This window comes from Rhineura floridana, chromosome 1 (genome assembly GCF_030035675.1).
Source record: "Rhineura floridana isolate rRhiFlo1 chromosome 1, rRhiFlo1.hap2, whole genome shotgun sequence".
NCBI classification, from domain to species: domain Eukaryota; kingdom Metazoa; phylum Chordata; class Lepidosauria; order Squamata; family Rhineuridae; genus Rhineura; species Rhineura floridana.
The window spans coordinates 176220414-176248287 of NC_084480.1; the positions used below are offsets into that span (position 1 = coordinate 176220414).

Genomic DNA, 27874 nt, shown 5'->3' on the forward strand with positions numbered 1-27874 from the left:
GCTGATGACAGGCAACTCTTCATTCCATCCAAATCAGGAGAGGCTGCAAAGGTGTTGGGCAGGTGTGTTTGGAGGCAGCGATGGGCTGGATGGGGGCCAAGAAACTAAGGCTGAATCCCGGTAAGACAGAAATGCTGTGGGTGGGTGGTTCCCGTGTCTGGGAATTAGGTGTACAACATTAGGTGTCTTGGAAGGGGTAATGAACAAATATCTTTAACTGTCCTTTAGAATATTTTTAATCTAAAACGCAGTTAAAACATTGTATTTTGGAATGCTTTTAACTGTTTTTAGTATGTTTTTTTTTCTTGTTGTATGTTTGCTGCCCATGGCTCCTGCAGGAGGAAGGACGGGTTATAAATTCAATAAATAAATAAAAGTTATAACCTTTTCCTGCACAATAATTACACACACACACCCCACATACTTGAAGGCTGCTTTTTAAGCATGGGATTTCATATAGGTTATGATGAGCAGAGGTGCTGCCCAGGTTTTTTTTAAAGTCCTGCATCAATGGCAGATTGCCTGCAAGTATCTCTGGATCATAGAGGACATGTACAAACATATTTGTTATATTTCTATAGCTAATCTAATTCTTGATTCTTCTTGGGAGTCCAACATCAGCTGGAGAAATGCAACCTGTTCTGCCTAGGGATGAAATCAGCCTTCCACATACATAGCCCTAGGTGACTAAGAAAACACATGACTCTAGGGCACCTGTCCCTGCTGCCAAGACTGAACATGTCCAGTAATACTGCCTAAGAGTGATCTGACCATAACATTTATTTTGAGATGCCATCATGAATCTCAGTTTATTCTTTCTAAGTTACCTCACACCTCCCTTCTGATTCTGACCCCGCGTATGATGTGTTCCAATACTGGAACAGATACTATGAGTCCGTGAAGTACACTATTGGTAAAATTGTGGTTGCAAATATTTTTATAGTGGCATCTCTTACTCTGGGATAATGGTTTTGTGGAGTTACTTTATTGTTGGTGGTGTTATGTGCCTTCAAGTCAATTACAACTTATGGAGACCCTATGAATCAGCGACCTTCAATAGCATGAGTTACTACTGCAGTTAAAGTAATGAGGAAAACACATTAAAACAGACTTGCCTCTAACCAAGCCATCTATGTCTCAGGTCTGGAGCATGTTACATACACCATGGGAAGGCTTCTAGAAAATCTGGCCTTTCTATGGCAAACAGCCATTCTCTGATTATAACGTGTTGGATCATTGCCATCATATGAATCTCTCCTATGTAGCCATGAGGAATATTGAGCAAGAAGGTACATGGACACTCAGTTCATGGATGATCATTCCAGAAGTAAACTAGTTTATGCCCAAGATGGTAAAAGCAAAAATATGCTCTGTCAGTGAAGGTATTCTGCTCTCATCTTCTGAACCAAACTTAACCTTGTATGTCAAATCCAGGCTTCTTTACTTTTCCTACTGCCCACTCTAATATATGAGCCAGTCTCTGCCAACTTCAAAAGCAATCCCAAATCTGGCTCATACAAAGGAAAAAGGTACAAGAAAGGAAACAAAAACATGCTTCCACTCTTCCTTTCATTTCCACTAGCAGCATCCAGATCAAACCAAAGTGGTACACAGATGGCAACTGCCAATCAGAGATACAGGAAGAAAGGGAGTATGAACATGTTCTTGTGTCCATCCCACTAAACAATTTCAAGTTGGCAATGTGGCCCAGAGACATAAAAGACTTCCTAGTTCTTTAAGACATCACTAAAAAGCTGTCATGCAACAGATCAAAACACCAAACACTTAAGATAAAAAGGCTGAATTTTCACATGATATCTTTATTGGTAATATCAATTAATATGTTACACCAATTAGGTGCCTGTCATATTACTTTCTGGGACAGAAAGGTAAAAAGTTAATCAAAGCTAGTAAGGCCTAGGTTTCTTGTGGGCCATTTTTTCCATTTGGACTCTTTAAAATCTGAAATGTTTTTCTCAGAAGATAATGATCACCCTGCTGGCCAAGGTTTCTCTAGTCCAGCATTTCATTCCTAACAGCAGCCATATACTGAGAAATTCCAGAGAAATAAAATGTAAAATAAAATACAGAAACATTACATGAGAACATACCAAAAGCTCACAAAATAAATGTTTTTTCTTGCTTTTTTGTTCCTTCTTCATGGGAAACTTTAAATATGATCTTGTCTTTGAAAATACAGTAAGAAAAATAATTACAGTCTTAATACAAGGACATTATTTTAGGCCAAACAGCTCAGATTCATTGGTAGGTATAGTAATAATGGAAGACTGGTACAAAATGTATTATTACAAATATTTTTTAAAACTCTCTTGTTCCCCAAACTATAACCTGACATTTAAAAAACACCCACATTGTGACCTGATGACATAATGCAGCTTCTAGAACAAAAATAAAAAATAGTTCCTGGTTTATCCTTTAGTTTGAAAACCTAGATCAGTAAAATGTTCCTCACATAGAAATGTAATGTACAAAAACATTTTTAAAGCAATTGGGAGCACTGTTGTCAAGGCAGCCTGATAAATTATTACATAAAAGCCCTCTTGGTTGTTATTTTAAAAAACTTGCTAAAGGCCTGTGTGAAATGCATGATGGGAAAGGGAAACAGATGAGGCATTGTCTCCAATCTGCATAGCCTTTATCCTGGATTCATGGCAGTGTGTGACAGAATGCTGGTAACTGGTTTATCAAAAGAGAAGATTGCACAAGGAGCCCATGAGCATGCCAACCCTTCTACTCAGGCGAAAGCCAATGAAATTATTCAAGAGGAGGCATGTAAAACACCCCTTGTCCATACAGAGGAATGCCAAAGCACTTTACCGCATAAGTAAACATAAGACACTAAGAAAGGGGATGGAGTATATTTCACAGTATTTAATGTGGTCTATGAAGAGGCTCTGTTTTTGTTTCTGCAGTTTTATCTGTATACATCCATACTGCGCATTATCTGTATCAAACACTGGCAAGATAAAAAAAACCAACCAGTAACAGCACTGTCATCAGAAGGACTCAAAGGGTGGGGAGGGGGGAAAGGTGGGCACAGGTGTATTATACCAACCATTGCCCAGTGTCTTGTTTTTGAAAAGTACTAACCCTCAAGGAGATGAAATTTAATAATATTGTAGCAAAACTACTTCCTACAAAATAAGACATTTGCTAAACAAATTCCCACCTCTGTATTAAGGGTAACAAACATTCTGTTGGAAGGTTTTGCTCAAACTGAGTTACACAGAGACTCATTTCCCTCTCAGGCCCAAGACAGAAAGGGGGTTCATGTATTTCTGCTGCATTTTCCCTCTCCACTCATGTGTACCCCACTCATTATCTGGTATAGGCAAGCTTTTGTATTTTAAAAAAATCTTTGTGTGCATGTATGCCCATCATGTCTTAACTTTTTAAGATATGTATTTGGTACCTTAAGAAAAAGATGCCAATACATTTAAGGTTGAATTCGTTCTACTTGGAGTAGACCCACTGAAATGATTGAACCTAAGTCAGTCATGTCTGTTAACTTCAATGGATCCACTCTGTGTAGGACGAGCATTTGGTTTTTTTATTTTAAATTAATTGGGGGTGGTCTGTCACACAAGCCAGTCGATTAGTACTCTGCTTAGCTAGATGAGGAGGTAGCAAAGTATCGTCAAAAGAGTTAGCTAATCAGAACTCTGCCAAGCCAATTTTTCCTAGAAACAGGAAGAACCAGTTCCCCTGCATTTCATTCACTTTGGAAATGTTTGCATCTGTCCTTAAAAAGCTGCAGAGAACAGCAGACTCTCCAAGATCTGCACATCTGTCTTGGGCCCGAGTTTAGTGGAATTTACCAGCCTAGGAAAAGATATGAAGATGCAGCAATTAAACTTTAAAATGCACCCTCTGCTCAAAATAATTTTCACAACGGAAAAATAAAATTGCACATATCTGGTAATTTATTCTAGTTATTATACTCTGTGTTACATGATGTGTGATCTGTTTAAATGGGACAATAACAGACGTTGCTTCCTTATTAAACGTGCTGATCGAAATCTAGTATATATCATAAATATGTACATCTATAAATTAAACATTTAATGTAATATACAAATAAATTAGTTTAAAAATAATTTGCCTAAATAAAATAACTTTTGTATACACTTCCTTGCATGGAACAATTGATGGGATACAGATATTTTTGCTCAGTTTATAAAACCCTGTCAAATTATCATACAATCCAGACAAGTGGTAGAGGAAAAATGACAACAGAATGAAAAAAGAAGTTGGCAGTGGCACCAACCCACTCCATATATCTACAGGTTCTCAGGAAAAATTTACTCCCTTCGTGGAGCAATTTATCCTCTTCCATCTTTCTGAAATTAACAGTAACCATTTTATGTAAACAACTTGGTACATGTGATGTGTATAGAGATTACCCCACTCTTTACATGGGCTGCTCCATTCGTTACACTACTGGAGACTGTTCCATACACAAATTCATCTGCATGCACAGAGCTACCCTCCTCACTTCCTCAATATGAAAGGAAAACATAATGGGGATATTTTTCTGTCTCCACAGGCAGAAAATCCAAGTCAGCTGGCCAGTAGGGTGCTTCTGGCTGAAGATAACAGATTGCCTTTCTAATCAGAAGCAGGATTCTCAAGAAACAAACCAAGCTAGCTCTTTGAAAAGAATAAAGTGATTGTATGCACACAGTGATGACTACTGACAGCAATGACATATTCAAGCAACCGATAAAGTAGCAAAACAAACAGTATTGTACTCGGATCTGGTTTGGTCTATACCGTCTCTACCATTCTGAATATGGCAGCACTTCAAACAGAGCAGGAATCCAAACCTGGGCAATGTGGATGGTCGGGTTGGAACTCAAGTATGAGAAACATCTGCGAACTTTTATGGGGATTTTAATCCTTCCTCATCTGGACACTGACTCCATGGAGTTGCAGTATATACAAGGACCACCTCCGGCCTGTAGGCCTGATTAGTCCCGTCAAGCCTCTCCATTTGGCCCATGAGGCCATTTCAGCCAAGCCACACCCACCTGCTCCCCTTTTCCTGTGGTTGGGACAAAGGGGGGTTGTAGACAATGCTGATCACCTGACTGGTGGCACCTGCAAAGCTACATGTACAGTGCTTTACAAGCTCTGAAGGTCAGCGCTGTCCCTTTGCCCCCAGTTTGATTTTCAACATGGACAAAAATGGGTCACCTGATGGGAGGTCATGTGATTGACATGTGGGTAGTCCTGCCCACCTGTCAAACTTGGCCTGTGGAGAGTTGGAGCATAAGGATCCTGCCCACCCACCAAATCCAGTTCCCCACCCCTGGCCTAGGAGATGCTGCTGCTGCTAATATATTATCATATTTGCATCTTTAGATCTTGTTGAAACAACAAATTAAAGGCAAAGGCATTCCATTACATTTGTCTGTAACAGCCCATCCAGAAGGTGCCAGTTGCTTATGACCTAGTTTTCCCTAAACCCAATTTTATATTGTGATCCATATTGACTGGAATTTTCACTTTGGGTCTGAGATCTCTTTCTGGAAAATCCCTGGATGATCTCATGGGGAAGGATAGAAGGATCAAAAAAGGTCTGATGCCCAAGGCATTTTGCATCCTCTTTGGAGCAGGTTTTTTCTTTTCGGTTTAGCACAACATTAGGTGTTCCTAAAAATAAGATAAATAAATGCATACAAAAAATTAATAGTCTTACGGGCCCTGAATAGCTCATCCCTGTAACTGTTGCTTGCATTCTGATTTGAGCTCCAGGGGCCTATTTATCCAGGTTTATCACAATGATGGGGTGCCTTGAACTCTGTGTCACAGGTATAGTGCAAGCTGGAAACCTTGCCATTTCCATAGGGGCTCTGCCTGCTCTGTTTCTTACCACAGCATCCTCGAAGTGGCAGGCAGAAGATCAGAGGAGCAGCCTCCTGACCAGTGGACAGTGGGGAAGTCCTGGCTGTCTTGTAACTTAACCTGAGCTCAGATCAGTAGAAGGGAGGAAAAGTCACTCTTTATCAGAAAGCCCCTGTAAGGGCTGACTGCTGATAGAAAGAGATAAATGGTAGAGAGCAGATACCTCCCTAATTCAATAGAATTTACTTCTGAGTAGACATGGTTAGGATTGCACTGTAAACCTCCCTATCCTGGTCTCTTCTATCTGTTCTCAGGGAAGAAACAGAACTTGTTGAACTTCCCTAAGGCCCCTGTCAGTCTATTGCCCAGTGTTGGATGTTGCTGTCCAGCTGCCTTGCATGTTATGCCTGAAGAGTGAAAGAAGCCCATGTGCACAGCAGCTGTGTGTGTTCATCAGATCACACAAAACTCTGGATTGGGGCAACATATATACTAAGGACTACCAGAGGAAACATTTTATTACTGACACAAGATGTTTCTTTGGGAGATGCAGAATAATAAATGATCATTTATATTACACATTTCAAGCATTTAGAATACTTCACATAATTATCTTAGTAATCCTTACAACAACCCTGCAAGATAGACCAGTATCATCATTATTATTATTCCCATATTGCAGATTGGTGGTGAGGCTAAGGCAGTGAGGCTTGCCTGTGGCTTCATAGCGAGTTCACAGCTGAAGTGAGATTTCAGTTGCAAACTTCCTGGCTCACAAGTCTTGCTCTTAGCCACTACACTACAGCAGGCGAAAGAAACTTCAAAAAAGAAAAGAAACTTAGAAAAATAAACATTACATCGTTCTCTTTAAAAAAACACAGGGACACATATCTTTTAAACAGGTCACTAATAAGAGGAGCTGAAGAAGAAGAAGAAACAGTTTGTTCTAAACATTAATTAGTAGTTGAAAGAATGTTGCCTTTTAGCAAGGAGAAAAAAGTTCATTTTTTTTTTTAAAGAGGAAGTTAGATTTTATTTTAAAAAATCAGATTTGGTCTTTTCCTTGGAAAGTTTCAGAATACAATAATGCTTCATTTGTTCTTTTGGCTGTTTCATATTTTTCCCCATATATTCCCCTCAAAATTTCTGTTACTCTGGAGGGAAAGTTACTTCTGTTACTTTTAAGTGAAGAGATGTATGAAGTGATACCTATTTTTATTGGGGGCGTTTAAAACTAAAAAAAGATTTAAAACCTTTGAAAAAATAAATAAAGACATCTTTAAAATTAACAGTTAAAAACTATGGCAGCTCTTTTTACTTAGAACTGGAAGGAGCCTTTCTATTAGTACCAAGGTAACTTTCCAGGTGCATTGTATCCTTCTGTGGTCTCCAATCACCGTGGAAAACAAGCAGGTGCACAACTTCAGCAACAGCTACAGCTACAGTAAGGACTGAAAATGAATGAATGAATGTCAGAGCTGTGAATCCCCATATTTATCTGGCAACTTCTATAGGGAGACAACTTCCATACCAAATGATTAAAGCTATCTAAAACATACCAATCTCCATTCCCATCCAACACAATTGCTAGTGCTAGTTTAACCTGACCCAGCTACATACACTTAAATTGTTTCTTTTATATTACTAGTATTCCGGGAGAAGTGTCACTGTAATAAAAATGACACATGCAAGATGGCCCTCCTCTTGGCTGTTTAAACTGTACTGACCATTAACTGAACAGGATTGACAAACCATTTGTATCATTGTGTAGATAAATCTTCCTCAGTCCATCCTGAGACATACCAAACAGAGCCTTAAAGTAGAGTGCTAGTGATGATTTTGCTTCTTTATGTTCCATTTTTCAGCTCCCATTCCTAGAAGGAAGGGGAAAAATATTATATTCAAGTCTCGTAAGAGCTGGTTCAGTATATCTCAATGCAAGAGTCATTCGGTGAACTTCAGACTGCCACAGTCCAATACAAAATGTGCTAAATTACAATTTATGCAAGCTAAAAGCAACCTTCCTCAAATCTGTATTTAATCACTAGATTAATACACAAGCGAGATAGGCTGTAATTCCATTATTTGCAGCTTGCTGGAAGGAAAGAAACCTCACAATTCCAGAGAGAAATTTCAGACCCTGGAATTTTTATTTACTTGAAAACACAATTATACTGTTAAGGATGTTTGATTCTTTGTATGTCTGGTCCTACTCACTGCTGGAATATGACCCCCTGAAGGCTTTCTGCTGTGGCAATGTGGCCCTCCGGCTGAAAAAGATTCCCCATCCCTATTGTAAATGATACCATTTCCACAGGGTATTGCAAGTAGGGGCCTGGGGGATAAGTATATGTGGACTTTATAGAATGATGGAGAGCGGAAGAGCCACTCCAATCCAACTCAGTTGCCTTTCTACCTCTGAGGTAGTTAAGGATGCAGAGCAGAGAGACAGTGTTTGTCAGTCAGTCAATCAGTCTTGAAAGTTTTAACCACAGGCCGCAACAGAAGAAAGCAATTAACAACAATTACAAAAAAATAATAGTCGCAATAATATAAAATTTTATTTATCAGGTTATGAACAGATAAAAATTAGCTTCGAGCTTTGGCAGCTGCCAAAGCAAATCTTACCACACCTAAAAGAGTGTCTTTATTACAAGAAGCCGATCAAAAGTCAATTCTTTACAATTCAGACCTATTGGCTTTCTCCTCAAGAAGTGGGTCTAAACATTTAGTTCAGATCACACAGAAGACTGGGCAGTAAAACAAATAATGCGGTACTTCCTCCACAGAGCCACTGCCACAAGGACAGAGTCTTAAATCATAGGGTATTTAAAAAAAAAAAAAACCCTTCTAAAACTGCCGTTTGCATTAGTTGCATTCTGAGGCATATTAAAACGGTTCTAGAAAGACCGTTTTTGTGCAGATGCGTTTTTCTTTCTGTTACCATGCTCAGCCAAGACGAGCAGCTGGAGCAGCAGCCTTTCCTGTCGGAGTCACAAGGGGCACATGCAGAGGCGTGTGGTGTATATACACACATGTAGGAGTCTGTAATTATTGGATTTTAATTCTAGACCATATACCACACCAGAAGCACTACCATTTTTGTTTGTACCTCTGGTAGTTTGCATTAACATTCTCTGATTCAGCTGTCTGCTGTGAGGGACTCTGGTGAATTCAAATGGAGCCCCTCACACACACACACACACCCTTCCTGGCATGTTTTCCTGCTTGTTTCAACTGGAGAGGCAGCTCCACATTCCTTTGCATCCTTTGAAATTACTGAAAAGCTGTATTTATAAGAACTTCTGAACTGCTTTGGCATCAGTATAAAATTTAACACTGAACTCTTCATATTCCAGTCTTCATGTTTCAGGGCATTTTTAAAAAACATATAAAATAGTGAGGAAATTCCTCACCAACCCTCATGAGCTCCCCACCAGTGAACTCAAACTCTCCCACCAGTAAAGTGCCCTTTTCCATCCACTCAGCTTCCTTCTTCAGCATGAGGACACAGGTCTCATCGCTCCTCTGCCCATCTCACCCATCCTGTGCCCTTCTCAGTAAAATCAGGTTCCCATCCTCAAGAGCCGTTTTCTCATGGCTTCCTCCAAAATGTATTGTTCAGAGTGCCACACAGATATAGGCATGCTAAAACAAATGAAAAGATTGCCCACTGCAAACAATGGGACCTTAGTTGACGACCCATTGGAAAAAATGGGAGCTGGGAATGTCAGTTGAGATGAACAGCTATGCTGAAATAAATGTAAGCTTGAAACGTAAATGTGATGAAAACTTGATGAGATACATTAACTGCCCACTTTAGTAACTTTCTACCTTGGAACAGGAAGTGGACCAAAAGAAGAGAGAGGGGGCGCGCATCTGGAAAATTTTCTCATGCTCAGACTTTTGTATTGTCCCTAGTACTAAAAGGAATTGGGGGGGGGAGTCTAACCCTGCCTGTCAGGCAATAAAAAAGGGAGTGCTTTCAGATCAAGAGAAAGTTGAGAGAATTAGCTTGTTTTCATCTACTTTAGGGGTTCCCACACAATGCATGCATTCTTTGAATCCTCTGCCAATCCCCCTTTTCCCCCTAGTCTATAGATTGAGTGCCCAGTATGTATTTAACTCCTTGCACTCCTAAAAACTGGCCTTACACCATCATAATAAACAGGCAGCCTTAGAGGCCAATAGGGAGATTTTATTGGAAAGCAGGAGCCAATCAGAGTGCAAGAAAGCATCTCTGACAACCAGGAAGAGTGCATAGAGACACCAAAGCCGAGGTTTGGGACTCAGTTGTGAGATGATGATTGTCAAGAATGCCTGGTTTCTAAAATGGTTTAAGGCAAGGTATTGTTGGGGAAACATCTTGTCTGAAATGGGGCCTCTGAGAAGGCCATGACTTTGCAGTTCTCACAGTGAAGCTAGTTAATTAGGCTACAAGCAAGAACACCTGCTTATCAGTGGAGACTGGTACTTCAAGGCCAAGCAGCCTGGGAAGGTTGGTGAGTGCATGACCGTTAAGCACGAAAGCTCCAGAAGATTTCATCATCAGAAAGCCCCCTGAATGGCTAATTAATCCCTGGCTGCTGCTGTACATTTTCCCATAAGAACAGGATTCAGACCTTAGCCTTTGTTCCCCAATGTTCTCCTATGGTTACTGATGCTACCTAGGTGGGGTTCCATCTTTTATCTGCTGTCCAGGCTATGCATCTCTGGGGAGATATAGAACCAGGAGGTGGTTTGCTGTTTTCCTCTATTGTAAGTATAGGTTAGGCTAGACAGTTTTATTTTGTCTGTGACTGTAACTCTCTGTATTTTACCTGGCCCTCAGAGGTGTGGGTTTTAAGGAACTATTTTGCGGCTATATTTGTGCACTTATATTTTATTTAATAAAGCTACTTCTTATTTACCAGTGTGTGTTAATTGCAGGGGAGATTTGGCTCTAAATCCAACACCTTGGCCATTTAACCATGGTTATCTTGCCTAAGGCTCCAGGACAAGGAGTGCACCTTTGGCTCTTGTCTTCTGGAATCCTTGGCAGGGTTTTTTCTGGCACTTTAAGTTTCCCCTTGGCCCAGAGTGGGTAACCAGGATTAAGGGGTGGTGGCAGTCTACCTACCTTGAGTAAACCAACACCAACCCTGGTAAGGGAGGCATGGGTTGTGCCTTGCCAGGATCAATTGCCCTGGGTATGGGAATTGAGTCCTCGGACTGAACCGGGAGCGATTCATGACGACAATGACCACTATCACTATCACTATCACTATCATTATTATTATTATTATTATTATTATCACCACCTTTCCTCCCAGGAGCCCGGGGCGGCAAACAAGCACTAAAAACACTCTAAAACATCTTAAAAACAGACTTTAAAATATATTAAAACAAAACATCTTTTTGAAAAAGCTTTAAAAGCATCTTAAAAAGCAATTCCAACAAAGACGCAGACTGGGATTAAGGTCTCTACTTAAAAGGCTTGTTGAAATAGGAAGGTTTTCAGTAGGTGCCAGAAAGATAACAGAGGTGGTGCCTAATATTTAAGGGGATGGAATTCCAAAGGGTAGGTGCCACTACACTAATGGTATGCTTCTTACGTTGTATGGAACAGACCTCTTGATAAGATGGTATCTGCAGGAGGCCCTCACCTGTAGAGTGTAGTGATCGACTGGGTATATAAGGGGTAAGATGATCTTTCAAGTATCCTGGTCCCAAGCTGCATAGGGCTTTGTACACCAAAACCAGAACCTTGAATTTGGCCCGGTAGCTAACGGGCAGCCAGTGCAATTCTTTCAGCAGCCAGGTGACAAGTTGGCGATACCCTGCCCCAGTGAGCAGTGCCACATTTTGCACCAGCTGCAGCTTCTGGACCAACCTCAAGGGCAGCCCCACATAGAACGCATTACAGTAATCCAGCCTGGAGGCTACTAGTGTATGGACAACGATGGTTTTTCATACATCTAAGCCAACATGACACCATCCATTAGTTTACTCAAAAGAAAAAATTCTTTGTCAATCCCCACACTGGAAAGCATATTCAAATCCAGGATTTTTTCACCTGCAACTCTGCAGAAGGGATTTATCTGATCTCCTGTCCCTGCAATCGGACCTACATTGGAAAGACATTGAGACCATTGAAACTTAGAATTGGGGAACATCTCTGTAATCTAAGGCACCAAATAACGTGTTGGTCAGACATTTTGTTGAGAAACAACATAAGCCAAATGATATTACATTCTGGGCCACTGAAAGAAATGTGGGCAATGATAGACTACTTAGTAACAGAGAGTTATTTCGGATAATCTCTCTGAAAAGCTTTGGATCTCTAGGGTTAAATGGGGACTTGGATTTTTCCAAGTTTAAATAACATGGTTTCTATATGGAAATCGGTTTACTGTCTGTGACAACTGTATATGTGAGTTATTCACTGTAAGTACTAGCTGGATCAATAAAATTCACAAATGAAGTGATTGTACAGCTAAGCTAACCTATATACTCAGTATGAACACTAGCAGCCTTTGAGTTTGATTCATGTTCAGCGTGGGGCTTTGGTAAAGAAATTTCATTGCTTTGATAGAGCTAAGGAAATACAGCTCCACAGGTTAGTATGTTTGTTTGTTTTTCTGGGTGGAGTTTTTTAAGCTGCTTTGTAATAGTGAATATAAGGTTCTGTTTCATTTAAGCCACACATTATGTTTTTAATATATCAGTTTAACATTACTGATCAGAGATGTATCATTGTTGATTAGCATAAAAATATTTTATATGTTTTTTAAGTGATTTATATTGAATGTGGTCTTTAAAAATGTTATGTTTATGTGTATGACCACTGTGTTGTCTCCATGACACTAATTTGGGTTTGTTTGAATGTTTTTAGTTCCTGAGGAAGGAAAGCATTTCCAAAATGTGTAGAGCATTTCAATAAATCTACACTTAGCACCAGAGCTTGCTTCTCTTCTTTTTGGTCAGTAGACCTCTGACAATATGGAAAAGCTCTACTGGACAGCAACTTGAAGATGTTCTACTTGTGCCCGATAAGCCTCACAGCACGTCTTTCACCACATGCCACTTGCGCTCTAGCTGTCATCCAGGTGCAAACTGGGCTCCACAATGCCAGAGAGGGCACTCAGGGGCAACCAAGTTGAGAACCTGATGTGTTTCACTGTTCCACAGCAAGAGAAAGGCTTCAACAGGGTCAACTGCTCTACCCAACAGGAACTCCCCCAGGGCATTCGGGAATCCAGCGGATTACATTAGTCTCCAGGGGTGGACCATCTTAATCTGTCCACCACCCCTGCAGGGGAGGAGTGGAGCTGTAAGTCTCAACTTCACCAGGAAGTGGCCTGACCATGATGGGAAGTCTGTAGCCAAGCAGCCTAAGAGAGTAAGGTATATCCATGATGCTAAATGCTGAAAGAAATGCAAAAAGAAAGCACATACTGAAGTTAGCCAACACAGTGCCCTCCAGAAGTCGCACTGGACTGAAAACTATCAGCCCCAACCAGCATGCCCAATGGTCAAGGATGATGGGAGTTATAGTCCAGCAACACCTGGAGGGCACCACATTAGCTATCCATGGCATATAGAAAGCAGCAGGCTTGTACAATGTATCTTAAACTGAATCATAGAATAGTAGAGTTGGAAGGGGTCTAATAAGGCCATCAAGTCCAACCCCTTGCTCAGTGCAGGAATCCAAGTTACCAATATTTTAGCCAAGCACTTCAGTTGCCACTGTTGGTACCTCCACAGTGTCAGACAAAGCTCATTTGAGATTAAAAGAGAGATGTGATACTCCTCAAACAAACCAGAGAATACCCAACTAAAAACTGAGGACAAATCACTTCCCTCCAACAAGAATTAGAATCACAGCATATACCAAAAACTGACCAGCAGCGCTAGACAAAAGAGGCAACTAGTGAAAATGGAGGGAATCAGTTATTATCAAGACACAAGTTGTGATATGAGGTTTATTTTTGAAAAAATCCCAGAATTAAAATTGTTTGAGGCTGTTGAGAATGGGAAAAAGTGTGTATGTGGCCCATAAATAGTGGCAAGAATACAGGATTAAAAAAATGCTCGGCTCATGGGACTATTCCAATGGTTAGAAGTGTTCCAACTGTTAGAAGCTGACAAAGAAAACTGTTGTTAAATGTAAGTGCTAAATTTCTTTAAATCACATTTAATGTAAAAATACATTTATGATAGTAGATTTAATATGTAATTTGATTTTGAATGAAAGTCTTAAAGTGCCTTTTTTCATGGTTAAAAGTGCCCTTTTTGAGTTTATTCTTACTTTACTTTACTTACTTTATTTAATTTACAGTCATAGACCCAATCGAGTTTATTCTTTGCCAGTGAAAATTCCTTTTTAAAAGCATTGACTGGTGAAGTATATCCAATGCAATGCCAGCACAACAGTCTAATGGGAGAAATATAAACCTTTAACAGGAATTAATGTTAATCCCAAGTGTATGCAAAATAGTACGTAATCAAAGTAGAGCCAATTCCCAATTTTGATTTTGAAGCAATTGACTAATTTGACCTTCTGTGTATTATTAAAACAGTGAGGTCACACCTATTCACTAAAATACAAGAGAAAAATACCAAGATAAAATTCAGAAAGTAACCTTCCTGTGCCAAAATGATACACATCTTAGGATGAAAACAGAGCATGGGATGCAATCAGTTATTGAGACCAACAAAGTACGACTCTGACGATCGACAATCTTGAAGTCCTGGGAAATTCAATAATTTATCAAAGTTTCAATCCTTAAAGCAAAAAAGTCCCACACAAGAAGCTGAAGCGTCAATGAAAATGTTCAGCTTTTCCTGCCTTCAATGTATGCTAAAAGAGCAATCAGAGCCTTGTAAGACAAGACAGCTATCAATTTTTCTTTTCTTTTCTGAACAGTGGTAACTCATCTAGAACTACAGTTAGAGAGAAATCTGGCTCCTCTACTGTGGACAAAAAACAAATAAGCCAATTAATAATGGCAGAATAACGTCAGGCACTGAGGAGAATCTCACCTTTGCTTTCTGAAGCACATGGCCTCTGCATGGAGAAGTGCTTGAGGAGGAATGTCTTTTCAGGACTACAGCACTGTTCACAGGCACAGAACATTCTGTATCACTTGTATCACAGCTGGAGATAGGTGAATTCTCTAGGGTCTGATGCTTTAGAACTGGAGACTGCATAATAATACAAAACAACTTGAAATGATGGCAGCTGTCAAAGGAGGATATAAGTGTAAATCCCTCATCATGAATAAAATCATATAAAATACATGCGACCTGGAGTCATCACAAAGCTGGCCTGCTGCAAAGCATCACACTGGATGATGGGAAAAAGGTGGACTACGGATAGTCCACATTGGTTGAAATTGCACTTTCTCAATGGTACATCAGGAAATGATGTCTGGTGGAATACATTGTGGATCCAATAGGAAATTAGTAAAATTGTTTTACTACAGTCACTTCTTTGCAAAGGAATAAAATCTTGCAGAAATTGTATTATTCCCAACTCAGGGGCTGTATAATATGCCAGATTGCTCAGTATAGGGAGGTAACCCTAGACTGTCCTCTGCTTATAAAGCAAACTTGGTTGCAGCTCTTATGCCATGCTTCCCAGTGTAGCGAGGGCTGGATCTTGGGACTGAAGTCCAGGACCTTACGACCCAGGGGGCCCCCATCATGCAAATTTTGGTTATGGTATCTTAAGAGGTGTTCAAATCAACAAATAACTTTCAAAAATGTATAGTAGATGGGCTCCATGGCATGACTGAACTAAAACAGTTTATTAATCGCCTTTATTTAGTAACAAGATCAGAAGCATGGAAATACCTGTGCAGTTGAGGTTCCCGATTTAGGCTCAATTGCCAGTCCCAATGTGATACCACCAGCCAAGGCTTTCTTCAGGTTCTCTTTCACCTCTGTTAACTCTAGTTCCAGAGTAACACGTTCGGACTCTTTCAACTTACACTCTTCTTCTAACTTCTTTAGTTTATCTTCAAGAATAATTAGAGTTTTCCTACCTGAAATCCAGAGACAAGATAAGTGATATTTGAGGCAGGGGAAGATTTGTACACTCCTAGTTAGTCAATGAGGCCACATCACTGCAACCAACTTCAAGATTGAGGTGTAAGCATGAAGTACGAGTCACTGTAATTTGATCAGATACATGGCTGAATCCCTAGGAAAATCAAATACCCAACATACCAGCATTCACTTCAAGGGCTGCTCGAAGGTCTTTCCTTTCCTTTCGAAGCTGAGCTAGGCGATTCCTCAGAGTTTCTTTTCTCCTTAACAACTCCTCCTCTTTGGTCTGTAACCTCTTTGCATCTGCTTCAACACGGTTCTTCCCATATTTGTACTGTTCAGCGTCTACAGACACAGGTTAATTATTTAGATACCCGAGACCAATGACATTAATCCTACATTCCTATAGAGGGAAGGACTTTAGCTCAGCAGAAGAGCATTGGCTTTGCATACAGGAGATCCCAGGTTCAATCTCTGGCACCTCCAGGTAAGGCTGGGAATGTCCCATGTCTAAAACTCTAAAGAGTCACTGCCAGTCAGTGTAGACAATACTGCACTAGATGGATGAAGGTCTGACTCAGTATAAGCTGGCTTCCTGTGTTCTTAATAATGTAAACGAATGATGCGTCCCAATCTAGGCATTCTAATGACAACCCAATATTTGTGGCTGTTTTCTGAGACATACAAACCCTTACTCAAATATCTGATTAACCACCAGTGAACCCCATTCTAAGATCTCTCTCCTTGTACATTTCCAGTGTGGTTGTTGCTATATTTGTAGCCATGCCAACAGTGGTCCAATGTAAACAGTTCCATGCATTTGGTTCAAGTTCCTGGTGTGTTTACAAACCACACATCACCTGGCCTCCTGGGAGGACTATCACTTGAATGTTTTGTAAAACATACCAGGAATCCAATCCATGTGGCTTAGTTACCTGGACCAGAGTGGGAGCAGTCATGGAGACAGTGACAAACATGCCAGCAAAGTTACATGTAAAGAGTCCAAAACATTTCCAAAGCTCTGAGGTAATGAACGGTGTCACTGACAAAGGAAGACAAGAGTTTAATTCAGTTTCCTAGTTGTTCAATTACTAATGGTAATTGGTAGGACTATAATGTGTAATCAATTAGTCAATAAAACTATTTTAATTGATTGAAAAGATTCCTCCAAGTAATGAGTCAACAGATCTTTTACAAAATCTTTTTAATACAAGTTCTTATAAAAAATGATAGCAAGCACTATTTGAAAAGAGATGCCTCCTCGAAAATGTGTATGCATCATCTTTAAAAAGTGGGGTTTTTCTTCAGAACTATTTTTATTATATGCAGTCTGAATTAATGAATCAATAAATACAGTAAACATTATGATTATATGACTAAGAATTCTTTGCAGGGCAATCATATGTATGTTTACTCAGAAATAAGTCCCAATGAGTTCAGTGGGGTTTCCTGCCATGCAGGTGGGTACAGGATCACAACCTTAACGAAGTGACAACCTAGTAATTGGGTCTCAGAATGAGGCTACTTCTAATGATGTTGAAATTTGTGGGAACAGAATGGGCTCCTGTGTGACATCACAGTATTTCCTTTCCAGAACTGATCCCGATACTTATTACCCTTCCAGCCTGCAAAAGTTGGTCATGCCCCCACCTGTTTCTACTCCCCTCTCTCCCTCCCCGCCACTAGAAAGCCAATGTGGCTTACTGGATAGATTTAGACTACTTTTACAGTAGTTTCCCAGGATAAGGCCTTCCATAAACAGGGAACACTCACTAGAAGTACTGCGTTTCACATTTGAAGAAAATTCTGATTTCTTTTGTGGGTTTAATGTTCTTCCTTTCCCCATAATCCCATTTGCAGCTGCAGAAGCCTTCTTTCCTTTAAACTGTTAGAAAAAATTAAATATATATTTAGCAGAAATTACTGGATGACAGTGTTCACACTTTTCCTAGATCAAAGCTTCAAAACTGTCCAGAACTGCCCAATTGAAAGCAGGTCATTTCTGATTACAAGTTTAGAACTAGCTTGGCTGAAAAAGGTGCTCCTTCTCAAGCAACAAGACCAAACAAAGAGCATCTCCAGCTGCTTATTGAGGAGCATGCAACAATGAGATCACACGTTTCTTAAGCCATAGGACATAGGTGAGTATTCAAAATTTTAAGCTATCTTTCAGAATGTGCTACGTGGTTTTGAAAAGGTATGTGTTACACAACAATCACAGGCAAATGCACAGATTTAGGCAAGCTGGTGTTGGTTCCAATTACAAAATATTAAATCAGTAACATTGGCTGTTATTATTAGAGCTATGACAATGTTTAAAATGAAAATTCAATTCTGCATACGAATGACCCAGTTTGCATACAGTAAGTATGATCCTAGTGCATACCACTCAAAAGACTGTGCTTCACTCCTCCTCTGCTGCTTACTGCAGTACCCCAGGAAGGAAAGAATGGTCCATTGGACTCACCTGAAGGGTGATTTTCACAGGTATGCCTGCCATCACTTTGGGCTTTACTGCCATCTAGCGTCCGAAGGCAAGAATGCACTGGAGTTAAAACCTGGGCCTCGGGCCCCTCCCACTCCAGTCTTCATTTGCGACGAGTCCGAAGTGGTATATCTGAAAGGAACAAAAAGCCAAAGGCCCCAGCAGCAAGGAAAACAGAGAGAAGAAAACTGGAGCAGGGAACACTATAGAAATTGCAACCTAATAATACAGGTTTTAACTGAGGGTTAATACAGGGCAGAGCACAAAACCTATAGCAGATAGAATATAAAAATGGAACAAGTCATCCAGAGATCCCCCACAAGGGAGGGACGTGATGGCAGGCATACTTGTGAAAATCACCCTTCAGGTGAGTCCAATGGACCATTTTCCACAGGTAGCCTGCCATCACCTTGGGATGTACCAACACAGCCCCCTAATAGGGAGGGACTACCAGCAGTTTACGATTCAGAAAGGACATGTTGGAGGACACGTCTCCCGAAGGAGGCGTCAGCCGAAGCATAGCGATCAGTCTTATAATGCTTCACAAAGGAGTTAGGGGTAGCCCATACCGCAGCTCTACATATGTCAGCAAGAGGTGCATTAGTTACAAATGCCGCCGAAGCGGCTGCTGACCTGGTGGAATGAGCCGTGATGTTAGACGGCACTGGCAAATTAAGGGACTGATATGCCAGGGCGATACAGGCCCGTAGCCAACAGGACAACGTGGATTTGGAAACCTTTTTCCCCAAAGTCCTATGGTGAAAGGATACAAATAAGGATTCTGTCTGCCGGATGTCTTGGGTGCGAGAGAGGTAAATTTTGAGTGCTCTCCTAACATCCAGCGAATGCCAGGCCTTTTTGAGGGGATGGACTGGCTTTGGGCAGAATGATGGAAGCACAATGTCCTGGCTACAGTGGAATACTGAGTTGACCTTAGGACGGAAGGATGGGTCCAGCCTCAGAACTACTGAGTCCTTATGAAAGATGCAGAGGTGACGGGCCAATGACAAGGCCTGTACCTCCGAGATCCGCCTCGCAGAAGTAATAGCAATGAGGAAAAGGACTTTGAAAGACAACAGTCTGAGAGGTACTGAGGCAAGAGGTTCAAACGGAGGGCGCTGTAAGGCTTGCAAGACTTTGGAGAGGCTCCAGGGGGGAAAGTGGTGGTGCACAGCTGGAGAGAGGCGGGCAGCCCCTCTTAGGAAGCGTTTGATGAGCGGGTGAGCTCCCAAGGGGGTGGCCAATGAGGAAACGGACAGGATTGAAGAGATGGTGGAGGCATGGCGACGCAGAGTGTTCGGCCGCAGTCCCAATGTCAGACCTCTGTATAGGAACTGAAGAACATGCTGTAAACTTTTGGTGGTACATCAGTTGGAAAAGGCACGCCAGGTACTCTGGTAAATGCGAATTGTTGACGGCCGTCTCGATGCTAAGATAGTGTCGATCACCCCCTGAGAAAGTCCGGCAGTATTCAACTGCGTCCATTCAAAAGCCAGGCCGTCAGGCTCAACCAGGTTGGGTCTGGATGCCAAATTGGTCCCTGAGTGAGAAGATCCGGCCTGACCGGAAGGGTCCAGGGATCCGCAACTGACATCGAGAGAAGGTCCGAGAACCAAGGTCTGCGAGGCCAGTATGGTGCTATCAGGAGAATCCAAGCCCCTTCATGTCGGAGTTTCGTCAATGTCCTGCCCAGGAGGGATATCGGAGGGAAGGCATACAGAAGCCCGCCTGGCCATGGTGCTATCAGTGCATCCACTGCTTCTGCCGTCGGCTCTAGGTACCTCGAGAAGTAACGAGGCAGCTGGCAGTTGTGGCTGGAAGCGAAGAGGTCCACCGAGAGGGTGCCAAACCGGAGCTGGAGAAGGTGGAACACTGCTGGATGAAGCTTCCATTCTCCCAGGCTGACCTGCTGTCTGCTGAGCCAATTGGCGGTCATGTTCAGAACCCCGCTGAGATGTTCCACCCGTAAGGACAATAGATGGCTCTCGGCCCAGTCGAAGATTCGGGTCGCCTCTGCCTGAAGAACCCTGGACCTGGTACCCCCCTGTCTGTTGAGATGAGATTTCATGCAAACATTGTCCGTACGGATGAGAACGTACTGCAGAGAGAACAGTGGCTGGAAGTGCCGAAGGGCCAGATGAGCAGCCCTGAGCTCCAGCCAGTTTATGTTGTGAGTTAGGTCCACTGTGGACCACACGCCCTGGATGAAGGTGGAGTTGCAATGGGCTCCCCAGCCCGACAAACTGGCATCTGTGGTGATTAAGTCCCTGACTGGATCCCGAAATGGCGTACCCTTGCTGAGGTGTGCTGTCGTTGCCCACCAGCGGAATGAGTCCTTCAGCGATCGGTCCAGAGGAATCACACGATGGTTGGACTTGGCAATGTCCGCCTGAAATGGTAGGAGGGCCCATTGTAGAGGTCTCGAGTGACGTCGAGCCCACGGGACGATGTGAACTGTGGAAATCATTGACCCGAGAAGCTGCGCCAGGAGCATGACATCTGCCCTTGAGAGATGTATCAATAAGGTTGCCATGGCTGTGATGGAGGCAATACGGTCTGGGGACAGAAAAAACATGGCTACAGATGTGTCCAGTATGGCTCTCAGGTGCTGGAGGCGCTGGGTTGGCTGCAGATGACTCTTTTTGGTGTTGACCAGCCAGCCGTGAGAGTCTAGGGCCTCTAGGGTGAACTGGAGTTGTCTGTTGGCCAAGTCCTGGGAGCATGCTCGAAGGAGCAGGTCGTCCAGATAGGGGTAAATGTGAACCCCCTGTAGACGAAGAAATGCCACCATGGTGGCCATCACTTTGGTGAAGACTCGAGGAGCCGAGGAGAGGCCGAATGGCATGGCACGGTATTGGAAGTGGTGCTGGCCTAGTGAGAATCTCAGGAATCATCTGTGATCCGGGCAAATTGGTATGTGTAAATAAGCATCCTTTAAGTCGATGGATGCGAGGAAATCCCCTTGTTGCAGTGCTTCCACAATTGACGCCAGTGACTCCATCTTGAAGCGACAAAGCGGTTGACAAACTTGAGGTCTAAGACCGCCCTCCATGAAGAATCTCGTTTGGGGACCGCGAAAAGGATGGAGTAGACGCCTTGCAGCCTTTCGGATGGTGGTACTGGCTCTATAGCGGCTATGTCTAGCAAATGGTGTAGGGCATCCTGCATAACCGTCCTGCGTGACTTGGAGACGGGGGAGAGGCAAAATCTGTCCAGGGGGGTCCAAAATTCTGTGTTGTACCCCTGGGTGAAGATGACCCTGACCCAAGAGATGTGTGTCAGAGTGAGCCAGGAGCTGGAGAAGAAGGAGAGTCTGCCTCCAATGGGCATGGCATCAGAACTGCCTGCGCTGACGGGCTCCTCTGCCATAAGAGGCCAAGGGGGCTTGCCTGCCTTGGTATTGGGCTCTGAGCTGGAAGCGTTGTCTGGGCCAGGGTGCCTTGGAGGAACGGAAATCTGTAGACCTGGTGTCCCGTCCTCGCCCACCAGGTCGCCCCCCCCGAAAGGGCTGGAAGGAGCGGTAAGGAGTAAACCGCCGAAAAGGCCTGCGATCGTCTCTTCTGGCTGTGGCTAACGTAGGCTTACGATTGTCCTTGGGGTCAACCAAGACAGCTTTAAGTGCATCCTCACCAAAAAGCATAGAGCCCGAGTATGGAGCCATAGACAAGTTAGTTTTGGCGGTAGTGTCAGCGTCCCAATGTCGGAGCCATAGGGTTCAACGAGCTACAATTTCAGCAGCGAGGGCCCATGCTCCTTGGTGGGTCACGTCTAGCGTGGAGTCTGCCACAAATGCAGCTGCCTTGTGTAATTTGAGTAGGCCCTTTCATAACTTGGCGGGATCCGGATTAGGGTCGTCCAAAAGGTCATCGAGCCACATCATGGAGGCCCGTGAGAAGATGGAGGCGGCAGCGGAGGCCCAGATGGAATGAGCAGAAGCCTCGTGGTTCTTTCGTAGAACAAAGTCGAGCCGCCTCTCAGAGGGATCTTTGAACTGTGAGTCTCCCTCTTTCGGGAGGAGAGACCGAGAAACAAGATTGGAGATAGGTTGGTCCACCCCAGGGACATTCAGGAACGACATGAATTCTGGGGCCAGGGTATACAGCTTGTTGGCCAATGGAGAGAAGCGGCGCAGGCGGAGAGGGCGGGCCCATTCTTCTCTGGCCAGCTTGTTAATGGGATCTGGCACAGGGATAAAGTGATCCACTAATCTGGGGGACTTGAGAACTCTGGCACCCTTCACAGGAGGGGCAGTAGGTTGCGTTTGTGCTGGTTGAATGCCAAGGGTGTCCATTACTCTGCGAGAAAGGGGTGAAATCAGCCGGGTCAAAGAGGCGTTAAGAGTAGTCCTCATCTGGATCAGATTCCCCACTCCATTCGTCAGGGTCGGCCTGCAAGAAGTTTAAGTAGTCGTCCATCCGTGAGGGCTCCACGCCAAATCTGCCCCTGACCACATCGAATGGGTTAGGCGAGGGTAGAGGGGCATCATCATGACAGCCAGGTTGTCTTGCAGAACTGGACTGCCGCGAGACTCCAGGCTGAGGGGACAGCTGTGCTGGAGGCTGAGGTTGAGAGAGGCACCCGAGCACCTCTCGCAGCTGTAGCAGGAATTCTGGAGTCAATTGTAGCCCTGAAGGAGGAGGAGCAGGTGCAGCATGCTCCTGAGTAGGCAGGTGAGTCTGCACAGATGGAGTCAGAGGAGTAAGGGAGATATCAGAGTGACAAGGAGTTTGGCTGGGGAAGCCTTCAAACTCATTCTCTGATGACCCAGAAGGAGATTGAAAGAGCACAGGTACCGCTTCTTGCGCAGGCTTCTCCAGGATAGGGGCTGAGACATATCATGCCCTCTTGGGCACACCATGGGCAGACAGGTGTTTAGTCTTGGCTAAGGCTTTAGTGTGCTTATGTTTAGATGGTTTGTGTTGAGGTGGGGCGATGCCCTGACGACTTGCCCCTGAAGGTTGTGCCACCTCTGGGGAGCAAGGTGCCAAGAGAAAATTGACTAGGTTCACTATGGCATCCAAAAATAAGTGGGTGCACGCCCACAAATAAAGTACTGATATCACACTAAGCAATCAGGACTCCAAAAAGGGGAAGTCGAGATGCAATATTGGCCACCAGCTAGGTACATGCACACAATGGGGAAGGTGCGAGACCGCTACGTACACTGCCAGGAAAAATGTTGCTTTTAAAAGTGCAGCGTGGCCAGGGCTAGATACACACACACAATGGGGAAGGTGCGGTATCACCAATGTGCACTGACAAAACTAGAGCGCCACCAGAAGAAGGGGCTTGCATCAAAAAGTGGTGCACATAAGAGGATACACACACACAATGGGGAAGGTGTGGTATCACTTAAATACAGCTTGCTCCAACTACACAGGTCTCACATGCAGCAAAGTTAGGCAAACACTGAATTGGCTGAGACCGCAAAAACGAAACCTTCAAAAGTGAAACCAAAAATAAAAAATGAAAAATCAAAATGGCAGCCGCGAGATCGGGCAGCCTAAACAGAGCCCCAGCAGGGCTTAAGAAGCAGCTGAGAGGAGCCGCTGCCGTGTAGGGCTGCAAAAAAGGCCTCCGCGAGGAAAAACGTTGTCGGAGGAAAAGAGGTGGCGGGGGGCTCGCCTCCGCCTCCGAGGGAAAAACCAAAACGGAGGCTGGAACCGCTGCAGCAGGCTCCTGGCGAGGAGAGCAAAACGCTGTCCTGGGAGTGCGGCAACGGGCGGAGGACCCACAAGGGAGCCGCAGCCACAAGCTACCCTACGCCGAGACCGAACCGGGGGGGGAGCCGCAGCTGCGGGTCCCCCACACAACAGAGAAGCAGCAGCCGCTGCTTGAGAAGCCTCAGCAACGCGCCCCCGAATAACCCCAGTCACCAAAAAAGGAGGGAAAAGAAACGCCAGAGAAAAACAAGAAAAAATACGATGAAAAATACAAGAAAAAATATGAGAAAAGGGGGGGTCCCAAAAAATAAAAAACGGGAAAAAGAGGATACAGGAAAAATTCCACACCCTCCAAACACCAAGGGGGAGGGGGGGAAAACAAGGAAAAAAGCCAAATGGAAGAAGGAATAATAACTTAGCTATGCTCTGTCCAGAAATCCAAACCGCCTCAGACGAAGGCAAGAATGAAGACTGGAGTGGGAGGGGCCCGACGCCCAGGTTTTAACTCCAGTGCATTCTTGCCTTCGGACGCTAGATGGCAGTAAAGCCCAAAGTGATGGCAGGCTACCCGTGGAAAAACTAGAGTTTGACTTGCCGTTACGTACGAACAAGCACTTATGGTTTGTTTCTCTCCTAACAATTTATGAAGGTAAGCTGAGAACAAACTTTGGCTTACCATCATGATTTGTTAGGAGAGAAAGAAACCAAGTGCTGGTTTGCATTTAATGGCAAGCCAAATTCTGGTCTCTTTCCTCCCAGGTGCACTAGAGAAGGGAGCAAGGGAGGAGGGATGTGAAGACTTTTGAGCACTGAGCATCTGCACATTGCTTGTTCATTTTAAATTATGGTTTAAAGTGATGTGCAAATCAGGTTGATGTGAGATTTTACCAAAAAAATCAAAGGAAGCTAATTCCAAGTTTTGCTTACCAGCGGCAGAATTTCACACTAATCTGGTGTTGTACTGGTTGGCTTCACATACAACTACGTTGCTATAACCTAACTTTTCTGTATCAAAGCTGTTTTACAGAATTTGGAAGTTGCTGATTTTAGCACGTGACAATTTCAAATGTAGGGAACATGTATCTACCATGTGTCTTATTTTGCCTCAATATTATATACTATACATTAACCAGAAAGGACTTGTAAATATCTAAGAAGCCAAGTTATGTGTTCAAGTATCTAGTCTTAAACAGATTAAACATGTCAATACCCATCCACTTCTTCGTAAAATGTTATATATTACTGTTTTAGAGCAAGCAACAGTGGTTATTTTACAACTCATCCAACACGGTTTTCTGGTGGAAACTTTTGAAAAGTGATTCCACCAGCAAGTGATCTTCCTGATCCCAGGAAACACCTTTGGGTGGATTCAGATGAATAACTGAGTTGACGAAGCCACCAAAGGGTGGTTTTTAAAGACATTGTCAGGTTACTCCACATTTCAAATGAATTCCAAGAGATAACAAGCTGTGACCTTGCCACTTGGCTGCAACATGTTAGGGCAGTCAAACAAATGCCCACCTTGTCAACACCCCCACCCTCCCCAAATTACTTGTGGAGGTTTCACCACCTCACTTTAATTCCCCACTGTGCATGAGGCTCACTGACCATTTTAAGCTTCTGAAATGCAGCTTCCTTATCAAGATTGGTGTATGCTTCCTTGTATAGCTGAAGGATGCCTCCAGCACAGAGCAGAAGGGCTCAGGCAGTAACAATTGCATATAGTTACTGCACCCTTTCAACTGATAATACAGTATTGGCAACATGTAGCGCATGCACACACACTTTGAAATGACAGTTATTGGCAAGTTAACTATTGGAGATAGTTATACTCTCCACTCCAGGGACCTCGCATTCTCATAAAATCTTTTCCATTGAAACTTTAGCACAGGGGAATGGCCCTCCAGATGTTGTTAAATTCCCAACTCCCATCAACATGGTTAATGGTCAGGGATAATGGGACTTGTAGCCCAACAACATCTGGAAGGTCAGAGGTTAGGTACCTCTGAGCTAGGCTAACCCACTGAAGAAAAATCCTTGGTAGCACAGCATGGATTGATGGGCTAAAATTTTATTTTGGGGATTTTGTTTCCCAATATTCAGCATTTCTAAACAATTATTAACAACAAAGTGACAATGTAGTACGTGGCCCTATTTAAACCACAAGCATTTAGCATTAGTGCATTATCATGAGAGATACACAAAGAAAAGAAAGTTGGATTAAAAGAATTAAGCAATGCAGTACCTGCGACACAGATCCCCTCCCCATAGCAGAGGTATTAGTGACAGACTGAGCAGAAGATAGATTGGATGAGACAGGATATTTATAGTGGTTAGAAGACAGTTTGTCAGTAGATAACCTATTGGTTTTTCGCTCTGCTGGTGGATAGCAGGCAAAGATTTTCGGAGACGGCAAGTTATCGTACAGGCCCATATTATCATAGAGCCCATCTTCTCCCATGTTTCTGCTACAAGAAGTATGAAAGCCATCTTCTGGTTCCCACTGCAACACACATACTTAGTAAATTAACACAAGCTTCATGCACTGGGGAAAAAATGAAAGCATTAGAATGTTAACTCTGACATCCCCTTCTCAGCATGCATTATCTCTATGAGAACCTACTTTTATTTTAAAGATATTTTATCATAAATCTCTCCATTTTGTCTCTCTGTTACTTTTGGACGTTGCAGTAAGGCCCCTCAAACCTCTACTGAAAGGGACAGCATGGAGCTGCCACCTTGGTTATATTCCCCACACATCCATATTATGATTAAAGATGCAGGATTCATGCTACCTGCATTTGTCAATGTTATAAGCCAAGAATTTGGCTAGTGGGTCAAAACCATGAGGGAAACAAGATGGATAATTTTTGCCTATCCCATACTAGGATGTTGTCTGGTTCAGTTGTAAAGGGGCTGCTCAGCAAACCAGTTTGCTTTAATTTAAAATGGGTGCCGAGAGTGAATGCTCTATCCTCCCTTTTCTCACATGCCCGGATGCTCTCCTCTGGACATCTTGGTTTTTCAAACCACAGCTTCCAATAATGTCCAAAGAACAAAACTGGCTTAAGAACTCCCTAGAAACCAGAATTGCAAATCAAGATCTGATCCCGATTCATAAACAGTGCTTAAACCACAGTTTCTGAGTTTGGATATCATGGGAAACAGGTTTAAGAAACCAGGAAGTCTCCTCTGCACTCAGATGCACAAGAAGAGAAAAGGGCGGAAAAACAGAATCCTCTTCCTCATTTCATTCTTACATATTTTGCAGAGGCTCAGACTTAATCAAATCTTTGATTTGACCTTTCCCCAGCGAGTTACATTAATATGTTGGCTTAAAGCAATCAATGAATATACTGTATTTATGTTGGTTTACACACACACATAGTATTAAAACAATATTGTCTGCTTTCAAAGAATCTGTGCATAGCAATATTCAGTTAAGTGACTTCATAGGCTTTTGGGGCTCAACACATGTAAGTGATTTGACCTACACAAAGATCAATTCTTACTGATCCATTTATGCAAGGGACATCATCGTAATGAAGTGCCATCCCGCTGGGACACGCGTAGCCATTGGCAGCATTTCCTCGATAAGGATTAGTAGAGAGAACACGTCTGTTCATAAAACTAAAACAAAAACAGAACTCATTGCTTAGTTTACACTGAAAGCACATGTAGGGAGAAAACATGATTCACCCTTTCTCTGCCTTCTTCAAATTCCTCACTGCATTTCCCCCTGTCTTCTAGTGAACTTTACATTATAGAAACACACAGTATAGTACTGAAGGCTGACGTTTCAGTCGGGAAGCTATTGTTTAGCACC

The 27874-nt window shown here is 43.0% G+C and overlaps 2 protein-coding genes across 11 annotated transcripts in view; one reads left to right on the forward strand and one right to left on the reverse strand.

The window, feature by feature from the left end:
• Positions 1 to 8867, forward strand: part of SORCS2 (sortilin related VPS10 domain containing receptor 2) — a 202202-nt gene extending 193335 nt beyond the window's left edge. For all 4 annotated transcript variants that reach the window (XM_061587457.1, XM_061587444.1, XM_061587473.1 and 1 more), the window contains one exon: positions 4568 to 8867. In XM_061587457.1, coding sequence (XP_061443441.1) covers positions 4568 to 4633 — 66 coding nt within the window. In that variant the 3' untranslated portion in view covers positions 4634 to 8867. The remainder of the gene's footprint in view (positions 1 to 4567) is intronic.
• The window catches only part of AFAP1 (actin filament associated protein 1), a 105117-nt gene continuing 79093 nt past the window's right edge, over positions 1851 to 27874 (reverse strand). For 3 of the 7 annotated variants that reach the window (XM_061587523.1, XM_061587513.1, XM_061587489.1), the window contains 7 exons: positions 27543 to 27678; positions 26294 to 26551; positions 17674 to 17785; positions 16081 to 16245; positions 15706 to 15896; positions 14893 to 15054; positions 6357 to 7742 (listed from right to left, as the gene is read on the reverse strand). In XM_061587523.1, coding sequence (XP_061443507.1) covers positions 7716 to 7742; positions 14893 to 15054; positions 15706 to 15896; positions 16081 to 16245; positions 17674 to 17785; positions 26294 to 26551; positions 27543 to 27678 — 1051 coding nt within the window. In that variant the 3' untranslated portion in view covers positions 6357 to 7715. Of the gene's footprint in view, positions 5677 to 6356; positions 7743 to 14892; positions 15055 to 15705; positions 15897 to 16080; positions 16246 to 17673; positions 17786 to 26293; positions 26552 to 27542; positions 27679 to 27874 lie in introns of those variants that run through there. The other 4 variants (XM_061587504.1, XM_061587496.1, XM_061587542.1 and 1 more) reach the window with 4 other exon arrangements.